At 38.1% G+C, this 12,879-nt stretch overlaps 1 protein-coding gene across 1 annotated transcript; it reads left to right on the top strand.

Moving 5' to 3' along the window:
- Nucleotides 1–746: 746 nt before the first annotated feature.
- On the top strand, nucleotides 747–7,164 carry LOC102194215 (beta-1,4 N-acetylgalactosaminyltransferase 2-like; the record flags this gene model as incomplete). Its single annotated transcript, XM_005751000.1, has 4 exons — nucleotides 747–928; nucleotides 1,131–1,274; nucleotides 6,250–6,478; nucleotides 6,567–7,164. Coding segments are annotated over 4 exons (749 nt in total), but the record flags the coding sequence as incomplete, so codon positions are not given.
- Nucleotides 7,165–12,879: the final 5,715 nt, after the last annotated feature.

Consider the following 12,879-nt stretch of genomic DNA (forward strand, 5'->3'; position numbering starts at 1 on the left):
CACACACACACACACACACACACACACACACACACACTTGTGAATAGATAAAGGAAATGTTAAATAGGAATGTGACCATTGACATGTAAAAATCGAAATCTGCTACAATAGTAACAACATTTACAAAAATAACCTTACATTTGTTGTATAAGACAAAAAATCATAATCTTTAAGGGACAAGTTTACTGAGGTTATAAATCAAGTGAGCATAAGGGTAATGTTTCGAGACTTCAAAACATCATAGGATTTTTATTTATTTATTTATTTAATGACTAACCAGAGAATGCAATATGCTGCATTTAATACTGCATTTACTCTTCCAACCCACTGTCTTTCTTTCATTTAAAGTTTTTGCTGTGTCTTTTCTCAAATTGCTCTGAGAATTTTCTGAAATCACTTCCAAACTGGGAACTGTGACTTTCTTGCTAGAAATTTCTCGAAGCTCACTCAGAGTATGCTGAGAATCTTTCTAATCTGATATCTGTATTGTGACCCCATGCCTAGCAGGCTCCAGAAAGACTCTAAAACATATGTGAAATAATTCATTTATTTCATAATAACAGGCAGATTTTATATCTTTATATCTAACTTATTTTTCATCCTCACACATGCTTTTCCAGAATTATAAAAAAAATACATTTATTAGTATTTCCTTTGGTTGAATGACTCAGAAATTTAATGCTACTCTGCCATATTAACAGTTCATCTTTTCTTAAAATTATTCTCTGTATACTTCTGTCTGTTAGATATCAGCTCTCAAGTCACCATCATCACAAAGACCTTTCTGCGTTACAAACAACTGAGGGTGTTGTTGGACAGCATCCGGAAATTCTATAGTGACATTAAAGTGATTATTGCAGATGACAGTTTACAACCAGAAAGCGTTACTGGAGAAAACATCCAGCATTACATCATGCCTCCAGCACAGGTATGCACACACATTCATTTCAGAATTATGAGTTTTTAGCAATATTTTGGACTCAAATTATATTTATAGAATATAAGACATGCAAATGTCAATTCAGTTCTTGGAAGACTTATCAAGTACAATTCCAGTCAAACCAGGTAAATCTCGGGGTCCCATTCCAATTTATAAATTTGAACAGAGGATGTTTCTTTCTTCTTCTTAGGGCTGGTTTGCAGGCAGAAATCTAGCTGTTTCCCAGGTAACAACCAAGTACTTTCTGTGGGTGGATGATGACTTTTTGTTTTCAGAGAAGACAAAGATAGAGAAGCTTGTGGAGGTGATGGAGGCGGTCCCTGAACTAGATGTGGTAAGAATGAAATAGCTTGTGTTGGTTCAGTTTGTAACAGTTTTTTTTCTTTAGCTCAATCATGTGTAACTTGGACCTACAAGTTTTAAGTTTTCTTGATAAGAGAAGACATCAATTGTTGGGTCTGTGTTTCCACAAGCCCCGCTGGTTTAGAGACTTATTCATCATGAAGAAAACAAGACAGTCAGCGATGGTCTCTGGAATCCCATGTTCCGGGATGATATGCTTATATATTGCTTTGGCCACCAAAATGGCAACTGCTTTCCTAGTTGGGACGATTTCTACCCACTTTGAAAAAGGGCACGCTATCACTACACAATACTTATAGTTATTACAGTTGGACAGCTCTATACAGTCCATGTGAATAACTTGAAATGGGTGACTGGGTCTGGGGAATTTCCCTCTCTTCAGTCTCAAATTACCCCGAGAATTGTGCTTGCAACATATCATACATGACCTGCAAATTATTTTTTTTTAAAGTATTAAATCCTAGAGTATAAAAATGTTGCTCTACTGCTCCCATCATCTCCCTGCTGTTGTGAAATGGCACAGCCCATGGCTCAAAATAGCAGCAGTCTTATACAAATTCTTAGGCAGTATTGGTTTATCGCACAGATAATAAACACCATCCTGCAAGCTCGCTCCTTCTGTAAGTCACAACCGTTTTCCTGCTGTAGGTGAGTGGGCCTGCGTGTCTGCTGATGTTGTACTGCTAAAATGTTAACACCATGTTCAACTAAAGCTGCCTCTTTTGCGATCTTATCTGCAAAAACCTTCCCTAATGCAACTGGATCTTTCCCTCACATGTGTGCTGCACATTTACAAGCGGCAATTCCACTGGTTAATAACACTGCCTCCAGCAGATTTTGCAAGAGTTTGGCGTGTTCTACAGGTTTCCCTGTAGACGTTGCCACACCTCGTCTCACTCACTGCGCTAAAAAGAAATGTAATGTAGCAAATGCATACTGCCTATCAGTGTATATTGTCTCTCTGCAGCTTTACACGCTTCCGTTAAAGCTAGCATCTCTGCTGCTCAAGCAAATATGAAACATGTTAGTTGTCATGCATAGATAACTTTCTCACTGTCTGCTACAGTAAAACCTGTCTTAGCCTGTCCCTCTACTGTCGTAAGACTCAAATCATCAACAAACCAAACCTTTCCCTCAACGAGTGCCACAGCTATTGAGTCATCCCTTGGCTTACACTCCTTCTCCAAGTGCTCTCTACACTCATGAGAAGTGCCCTCTTCTTTCGTTGGCAAAAGGGTTGATGGAGTCAGAATTGTGCACATTTTCACATTTTCTCCAACATTTTCTCAACAACACAGTGTAATTTCATCATCAACAAATAGCCTGTAACCACAGTTTTCTTCACACAAAATCTCAGTAATCCTGTGGTAGAAAAACATCATTAAGTTGTGTCCTGCTGTAAATCACATGATCAAATCACATGATTAACCATCTGCTGTAATAAAGAAATGTAAATGTTAGCGCTGCACAGGTGTATACACTCTTTCTCACAGTAATCTCTGTGAGCAACACACGGTAGTGAATAACACACCCATGGTAAATTCACAGACACAGAAAAATTAAAACTAAAAAGGTTAAATTTGCAGAGTTCACATAGTCATGTGACCCAAGTTTCCTCCTGTGGTCTCCTTCTGCTCCTGCAACAGAGACACACACAGTGATACAGCCACACCTTTGTCAGGTGGGGGTTAGCTTCACACAATGGTGTTAAGTCAGTCAGTCTTGTCAGCTTTAACCAGTCAGTCAGTTCCCCATTTTTTTAAATTCTCACTCATTCACTCAGTGATTCTTTCTTTTGCTGATAGTGGAAATTATTGTCGCATTTTGTTTCCACCCTCAGAAAAACGACGACATTTCAAAAAGAAAAAGAATTTAGACTGGATTTCCTCGTTGAATCCTTTTGGACAGGAACTTACTTTCTAATTGTCCCAAATAAGTGGCTTTCTCCCCAGCTCATTTTAATTTTGGAGAAACTCACTTTGCAACCGTTCACAACAACATGTTGTATAGTTCTTCCTATTCAAACGTTCAGATCTGCTTAGATGACAGAAAAATTATCAAACAAAACTTTAGTGCACCATGAGAGTAAAAAAATAAAAAGAACATAAAGGAAAGCAAAGGAAAGAAAGGCCTTGTTTAAGTCATGACACGTGTTCTTCAATTCAGGGGAATAAATCGTAACAACCCAATTGGCAGGCTCAACTTAGTAACAAAAGACAAATCAACAGCCAGTTTAATCTCAAACATTCATCCAATCACACACAACATACAGCATAACCCTGCTGTCTCATCACATAATAAGTTTCTTCTCATGTAACTAAATGTGTGCCATGTTACAACTTCTTCACACACCAGAAACTCACAATCAGCTCACTCATTTAAGACCCCTCATCAGCATTCTGTTTCCTCCTCTATGATGCAACCATCTGTCCTCCTATAATATTCAGTCCACTAGTCTATATATCACTTTCATCTTACTAGTGACTTGGACAAGATGACTAACAGAATCTCGTGCTTAAGATGCTGTCTGGTCTTCATGAGTATCATTTATTGTGTATATGCATGTAGGGTTAGTATAGTTAATGCATTTTCTGTATGTTTTTGTGTTCCTCTCTCATCACATTTCCATTATTCTCATCACTGCTTTAAACAACACACATCTCTCTCTCTGATTTTTTTTAAACTGTCCTTTTCTCCAAAACAGAAAATAGCATTGCAGTTGTTTCAGGCTGAGAAACACCAAACACTCTTCATGCTATCATTCATCCACACAACTATTTTATTTCTTTTGTCCACTGGGCAGGTGACCTGCAGAATCATGTCTGCCCCAGTTCGATACCTTTTCACACACACCGTGATGTCAGACACACTCACACTCACTTCTGCTTAGAGCACAATTTCACTTCATTCGTCAACGATCCACACACCACGTGCTGCCCAATAAATACTTTGCAGTGTATTTCATCCTCTTTCAAGGTAGACTTCTTTTAATTTTGCGGTATGCAACGCGCCTTACCCCAAAACCCAGGCTACGTGTAATTCTGTTAACACGACTTAGGTTTCCTTCTGTGCTGCTGCGTTCACTTACTGGCACTCACACACACATACGCTCAGTCACACTCTCTTTAGGCCTATAACCTCCCTTACCGTGGCGAGCTCTATCCTTCTTACTATTGGAGGAGAAACCAAACACTCAACGCCCTTAATTGCGGAGAAAAACCTTTTTTTTTATTTTTTAGAGCTCTATCCTCCTTTCGGTGGAGAAACCGTCTTAACCCTCCTTAAAACACTGGCGGAGAAACCAAAACCTACCTCCTTAAATAAATCAAAAAGATTTAAAAACAAAAACACTGGCGGAGAAGCCAGGCAGCTTGCGTCTACACGCACAGCTTGCACACTCACGTAACTGCGTTTAACCGCACGGTCACGTAGCCGCTCTCTAAGGCCTTCTGTACTCACTGTTCGTGTTGTTTCCGTTCATGGGAAGAATCTCTGGATCCCGTCAATTGCCATCCATCCCGACCGGCCTGGTGACAAAGTTAAGCACCAGGGCTTTCGTCAGACGTCCCAGACGCTGGCTGCTAGCAGACTGCGGCGGCGTCATCTCCCTCTCCTCGGTGGATGCGATGCGTTGGGCTCCGGTTCCGAAGGACCAAATAAATGTTGGGTCTGTGTTTCCACAAGCCCCGCTGGTTTAGAGACTTATTCATCATGAAGAAAACAAGACAGTCAGCGATCGATCGGTTTATTTGCAAGGGAGGCCTCATCAGTATCTCAGAAACGCACTTCAAATCTCATTACGAATGACCCCGACGACGGCCTCCTCTCGCTGCCTTTTATTGGGAAAAGAGTTCACACAAGACAGGGAGTGCAGAATTATTAGGCAAATGAGTATTTTGTCCACATCATCCTCTTCATGCATGTTGTCTTACTCCAAGCTGTATAGGCTCGAAAGCCTACTACCAATTAAGCATATTAGGTGATGTGCATCGCTGTAATGAGAAGGGGTGTGGTCTAATGACATCAACACCCTATATCAGGTGTGCATAATTATTAGCCAACGTCCTTTCCTTTGGCAAAATGGGTCAAAAGAAGGACTTGACAGGCTCAGAAAAGTCAAAAATAGTGAGATATCTTGCAGAGGGATGCAGCAGTCTCAAAATTGCAAAGCTTCTGAAGCGTGATCATCAAACAATCAAGCGTTTCATTCAAAATAGTCAACAGGGTCGCAAGAAGCGTGTGGAAAAACCAAGGTGCAAAATAACTGCCCATGAACTGCGAAAAGTCAAGCGTGCAGCTGCCAAGATGCCACTTGCCACCAGTTTGGCCATATTTCAGAGCTGCAACATCACTGGAGTGCCCAAAAGCACAAGGTGTGCAATACTCAGAGACATGGCCAAGGTAAGAAAGGCTGAAAGACGACCACCACTGAACAAGACACACAAGCTGAAACGTCAAGACTGGGCCAAGAAATATCTCAAGACTGGTTTTTCTAAGGTTTTATGGACTGATGAAATGAGAGGGAGTCTTGATGGGCCAGATGGATGGGCCCGTGGCTGGATTGGTAAAGGGCAGAGAGCTCCAGTCCCACTCAGACGCCAGCAAGGTGGAGGTGGAGTACTGGTTTGGGCTGGTATCATCAAAGATGAGCTTGTGGGGCCTTTTCGGGTTGAGGATGGAGTCAAGCTCAACTCCCAGTCCTACTGCCAGTTTCTGGAAGACACCTTCTTCAAGCAGTGGTACAGGAAGAAGTCTGCATCCTTCAAGAAAAACATGATTGAAAGCATCTGAAAAAAAACTAGACTTCTAACGTGGCCTAATCTAATCTTGAATAATAATTCAAGATTATTTTTTCTCAATCACCAGTTTTGAACCTTGCTTACATGGATTCTGTTGTACTGTATTGTGTTGATTTTATAATGGGTTTTTTGTTTTTCTCTAATTAGGTTGGTGGGTCAGTACAAGGGAACCGCTTTTACTTTTCTATTCTATATGAGGAAGGAGATGAAAATGAAGGTGGCTGCCTATACAGGAAGTCTGGTGGAAAATTCCACCGTCTTCCTGGTTACCCACAATGCCATTTGGCCAGTGGAGTGGTCAACTTCTTCCTGGCTCGTACAGATGCCATGCAGAGGGTGAGATTTGACCCCAAGCTCCAGCGAGTAGCGCATTCAGGTAAGTCCAGACCTCAAAAGGGGTTTAGATTGAAAATGGCACTAAGATGATATTTTCTTAAATGGGAAATGTCTGTTTCTGACTCTAGAGTTCTTCATGGATGGCCTGGGCTCTTTGATGGTTGCCTCATGTGGTGATGTGATAATTGACCATCAACCCAAAACACAGGAAAACCGTAATCCTACCTACAACAAATTCAGACACCCTGAAAGAAGTGAAGGCAAATTCAAACTGCAGCTTCACTTTTTCAAAAACCACCTTAAGTGCATTAGATATGGATAGAAGACCATAAACGCACATAAGGGTCACTTATTGTCATTACATATTGCACTTAATCTGAACATTTTCGTCTCTTTCATTTTACTTGTTTAGCCATTACTCCAGGAATGGCAGAGCTTGGGATTCATGTGAATAAAGCTATTTTTTCTTTCTGTTGGGTTTTATTGTTCCTGATTTTATTTCTTTATGATTCTATAGGCAGTTTGATTTCTTATGCTATTGTTGATAGGGTTAGTGTCATAAGGTCATGTTTTTATTGTTAATCTAATATATCTAGTAATAACACAATAGTTTGAGTTCCTCTTATTGCCTTGTTTTTATGGAGTGCTGGATGCTGTTCTAGTTTAGAATACTTGATTTTTCATTCAGTTTCAGGTCCTACTTTGAATATGTTTATGTTTAGTTTCTTTGTTGTTTCCTTAACTGTTCTTCTCCCTCTCTTGTCTAGTGGTGCGAGGATTGATACTGAAATACTGATTCCTCCGATACCAAATAATTTGTCACAGAAAAGCAGTAGAAAGTAACTATATTATTGTGATCATTGAAATGAAATAGATATAGATAGATAGATAGTCTAGGAAAATGGTTCTTAGCTTTATTGTTGTTTTCAATCAGTCATATTTGTTTTGAGTCATTGTTAATTGAATATTTTAAAGGTTTTGACATTGACTGGGTTTTTTCCCTCTTGTATGATAATTCTTCATAATTAAACAATAAGAACAAGTAGTGCTATGTCTTGTATTTATTGTTAAGGTATAATTTAAAATACAATAATGCTGATTTTGATTTTCCAAGCACATTAAATTCTTGTACAAAGTACTGATATCGAATCAGTATTGTTGATACCAGCCTGAACTTTACTTGGTATGGGATTGGAAAGGAAAACAGAGACATTACTGTCACATAACTACTCTCATATTTAGTTATTTTATGTTTAATGTATCTTTCTTGTTTCTGTTGTTGGGTTGGGTTCCTGTCATATTTTAATAGATACTGGTACCTTTGCCACTTATTCTTTAATCACACGTTCAGAATTTTCTCTTGCAAAATAAGTCCATACTTACACACCAATTATTTTTATTATTATTTTTACTTAAAATATTTTTCTTGCAAAACTAAATAGTCAAAAAAATATCAAAACTGGTAGCCATATGGTTGGTCACCTTACAGCAATATGTAGTATATGAAGTATAATATGTAATATATGAAGCCAAAGTTACGGCAACTCAGAATTTAAAGCCCCAAAGACTATTTTTCCACATTCACACAAGGGCCATTATGCATGTGTGTATGGGTAATTCTTCAAAAATTATTGAAAAACAAGCATTTTTAAGGTATTTAGATGAAGTTAAATCATTTCTTCTGTTCAATATCAATACCTAAGAAATTTCAACTCACAGATTGTGCCAAAATGGACCAGATTGCAAAACGCCTGGCTGTGTATTCATAAACACCTCTGTGACTTTGCTCTTTTACTTCAGCAGTATCAGTCTTTGCACAGATAATGTTCATATGTTGATTCCTGGTTTTCTGGAGTTTATTGTCTATTGCAGTATCTTTAATCTTTAATTTAGGATGAGATGTTAAATTGTGTGTTGTGATGAAATGATTAAAAAATACTCAGTAAAGCTAAAGATCACTCTTCTTCATCCACACAAACTTAAAAATGTGTTTGTCCGTACTGACAACATATAACCTTCCTTCCTCCTCCACAAACAATTCCCAGCTCTGGCCTTGCCTGTGGCTGATAAATTCATTAATTCAATTAAGTAAATTAAAAAAAAATATATTAAGTATCCTTGTGTATCTATAAGTGGGTGTGCAAAACACCCAAGATATCTTACGATGTGTACTTGGTTTGTAGAGTATTTTTAGGCTTGTGAAAATTTGTATTTTAGTGGAGAATTTTTCACAAGTGGGAAGCAGTTGCCTAGTTGAACAAAGTCCAAATGAGTCTAATTTATGAGAGGTAACAAAATCATCAACAATAAAATGTTTAGTAAATAAAGCTCTGTAATTTAAACAGGGTGATAAACACTGTACTGAGAGGAATAGGAAGCTGCAATTTATAGAGCACAGCAATTACATTATTGTCAGTGCTTGTAGATATTACTATGGAAACAGGGATAAGGTTACTATATCTGAGCAAAGACTGACCACTTACACTAATACAAAATATTACGTTTTGTAAACCACACATTACTCTCCAGATTTTCATATATACTGGGCACAATTTGAACCATAAATTTCAAATTTTGAATTGATTGCTGATTTTCAGTCCAGTTCTTGTGTAATTGGCATATCTCAGTCTTTCTTTTCACATTCTGCTTTTCTACAAAATGGATTCTTGACAGCCACTGAGAGCATTTCTGATGTGGCTTTCTTCCTATTTCATAAGGAAATGAATTTCTGATTTTTCCCCCTAAAGTACTTGCAGAAGAAGATCATATAAAGATAGCCCTGAGAATATGTTGTCATCCGATCTGGACATTAGTCAACACAGAGAAGACACCTAAGGAAAGTTTCAGGCGATTCAGGAAAGTGAAAACTCTTAGTGATCCTTTATTTTCAGAGTAATATTAACAGTAATATTACAGTTATTTCCAGTTGTTTACACACAATTACATGTACTTCAGACACAGTGACTACCACATGTAACTGATGCACCACCCCCCTAAACCAATTCTGCTAAACTACAAGCATAATTCCTGCTTTACACTCAAATTGCAGTTTTAAAACACACTTTTTTCAAAACACTACACATAATTCTCTGCATTTGGAACTCTTTTCATGAAGAAAATCTCTTGTTTTCACAAGAGAAACACACTGTCATTCAAAATTGTAAACTCAGTTGCCCTACTTTGCATACTAACTCATCACATAGGTAAACACCTTTCACACATAATTGCAATGAAAAAATCAGAGCTTTATAAAAGGGCAACAGGTGAGTTCTTCTGTTTTGGTGCAATGGATGCCAACATTGGAAACAGAGGCAGAGCCAGAGGAGTGAGAGTAAGAGGAGGAGGGGGAGGAGGAGGAGGAGGAGGACGATGAAGACTGGTTCACTGTCCACCCACGCTTTTTAGTTTTTTCTCGATTCGCCATGCTAGGCGATATTTGCCCTGCTGATCGGCCAGTGAAAATATTGCTTGTGATGTGGATGAGGTGTTGTGGCCAAATAGAAACAGAAGAAACGATGCAGCATAATTGTTTTGGTTTTGTTTTGTTTTGTTTTACTATATTCAGTAAATTCTTCTGTTGTTTGGACTTTCCAGACCAGCAGGTTTAGGGAAGTCGTTTATGGGGTCACACTCTGACATACACACGCACACACACACACACACACACACACACACACCTCCAAATTCCAATGTAAGGAACAAACATGCCGGGTAAAAGCTATCGGGGCCTACGCTAGCTATGAGTGAATGAAGGGTGCGAAGCCGAGTCTCCAATTCAGTAATCCTGGCCTCCAGAGCTGCAAATGTGCTACATTTGTTACAAGTATCACTACTGCTAAAGGAGGCCGAGGAGTAACTAAACATCTGACGCAATGAGCAGGAAAGTGCAGGAGGGACAGGTGAAGAGGCCATGCTGCTAGCAAGTCGGCTACGAGATAAGCAAAGCTAGCGATACAGTAAAGACACAGTGAGTGAATACTTTGGCTATAATTTAGAAGTGAGTACACAGAGTGTGGTTCGGATGAAGCACGTGTAGATTATACTATAAAAAAGGAGGTATCTAAAAGTTTTTAATTAAATTGCTAAGCAGATAAGCTACTCAAAAACACCACTGTGTGTTGAGCAGGAACAGGAAGTGATACTCTACCGCAGAGAGAGCGAACACCAAGTGACCAGTCAGATGTCAAAAAGAAATGACAGTCAGATAATGTTGCAGTAGCATGCAAAGTAACTAATGTGGAATGTATCCTAGTGCCTTTAGTGTTTTGCATATTTGTCAGAACTTGATTTAAGCTGAAAGTCTGCATTCCAATTACGTTTGGATTGTTTGATTTAAAATCTGCTGTGGTGATGTAGCGAGGCAAAAGTACAAAAACTGTCTTGATCCAAAAATTTATGGATGTAACTTTAGCACCCACCACCTCACCTGCCTCTGAATGTGTACTTTAGTCTGCTTTTTCTTCCAATGGCAGACAGAAGCACTTAATCAGAAAATTAGGCCAAAGTTCTGGAAATTCACTGTTAAAAAAAAAAGTAATAAAAAATAAAAATGACAAATATATATGAATAACGTAAATGTGTATATACCAAAGGAGAAAACTAGCTTCACACAATAAACATAGGTGCCATTTTGTAGTTGGCTAAACTTAGACAGCAAAACAAATGTTTTGTCAAGAGTATAGCAAAATAAAACTTTATGGTTTACAGACCTCACAAAAGTGGTTCTGGAAGAATGGTCAAAGATTCCCACAAACACACCCGTAAACCTTATGGAAAGCCATCCCAGAAGTATCCAACCTTTTATAGCTACAAAGGGTTGGCTATCATATTAAACTCTGTGGATTACGAATGAGATGTCACTCAAGTTCATATGTGTGTGAAGGCAGTGTATGTTCATCTCAGTTGTTTCCTTGGGCATCTTTCTACTTTGAGGACGTTTAGGAAAACTGATGATGTTGATGGTCATATTATCACATTAATAAAGAAATGACAAAAATCTCAATGGCTTCATTAACATTTTTTGTTACTGTGTTTTCTAGCAGGTTCTGGGTATCACATTTAAAGTAAACATGTTAAGCATGTTTACTTTAAATGTTGTTACATTTTCAAGTATAGGGTTATCAGTGATTTCAGTATTATTTCAATTTTATATGTGGTCCCAACATTTTTTTTGGATAGCCGGTCATAAATATATTTAAATCTTTAAGTATCCATAAGCATCCATAAGTGACTGAGCCAGGACTCTCTTCCAGACACTCTAACAACCACCGGCACAATGTACATTTCAGATTTTTTAATTTAAAAAATTTGAGATTGTCTGTTTTATTTAATTCATTTAATGTACAGAATTCACCCACTTGCTCCACACAATGCCACTTACTGCACATAAAGTCCCCCATGTATATATTCACATAATGTATATAATGTACTTCTCTCCCCTTTTGCACAGTCGAGGAGGGTTTCAGGATACATTTCACTGCGTATTGTACTTGTATAACTATGCATGTGACAAATAAAGAATCTTGAATCTCTCTTGAAGTATGATGCACATACTAATTCCTGGAATTTAAGATCCATTTGGTAAATTCAAATATGTTGAATAGTGAATGTGTGGACTATATACTCAAGATAAAGTTTTATTGTAGGTGCAGCTAAACATCTGCTAATATTATAATCTGTACCTGTAAAAGGTAAATATGTCCATGGTTGGAAATGTATTCATTTAAGCACTTGATGGGTGTGGACTGTGTAAACTGACTGAATTACCAGAGAACTGTCGGTCATCAGTATGAAATCATGCTGACTGTAATGTACACATTGAGTGTTTGCCTAGAAAAGCAGAGGAAATGTTGATTCTTTTATATTTTTCTCTTAAGTTCAATGTGCAAGTAGATGTGTTTAAAATAAATCTGCTTTTTTTCAGAAATCCGCAAAAACAATCTGCTCAGGACCGAAGATAATGTGGTTACTGAGGTTTGTGTCCTCTGTAGATGGTTCATTTCAGTCTCTCACTGTGTTCTTATCACAGGATGGAATAGAAAGTTTTCTTTTTATCAGATGCCACTTATATCTACTCATTTCAATTGCCTTAGCACAGGAAACATCTTCTGTGTTTCCTGTGTTATGACATTAAGGCTATTAGTAATCAGGTAATTAGGCCACCTTGGAATAACAGTTCTATTAAAACAACAAAAATAAATAAAAACACCTACAAAGTCCATATTAAGAAGAAGAAGAAGAAGAAGATTATCAGTCAGACCACTAATTTATCATACTGATATATTTCCCCCCCACTTGGGTTCTTTTGTTCGACTCCTTTTCTTTTACTTTCACTCAGTAGTTAGAATGCAGTGGTTTGAGGGAATAACGGCACAACTCTAGAAATGAAACAGTCTCTCCATAATTATGTCTTGCCTTGTAAAGTCTTTAATTTGATATTTT

This window comes from Pundamilia nyererei, unplaced genomic scaffold (assembly GCF_000239375.1).
Source record: "Pundamilia nyererei isolate P.nyererei 1_Seehausen unplaced genomic scaffold, PunNye1.0 scaffold00295, whole genome shotgun sequence".
NCBI classification, from domain to species: Eukaryota; Metazoa; Chordata; class Actinopteri; order Cichliformes; family Cichlidae; genus Pundamilia; species Pundamilia nyererei.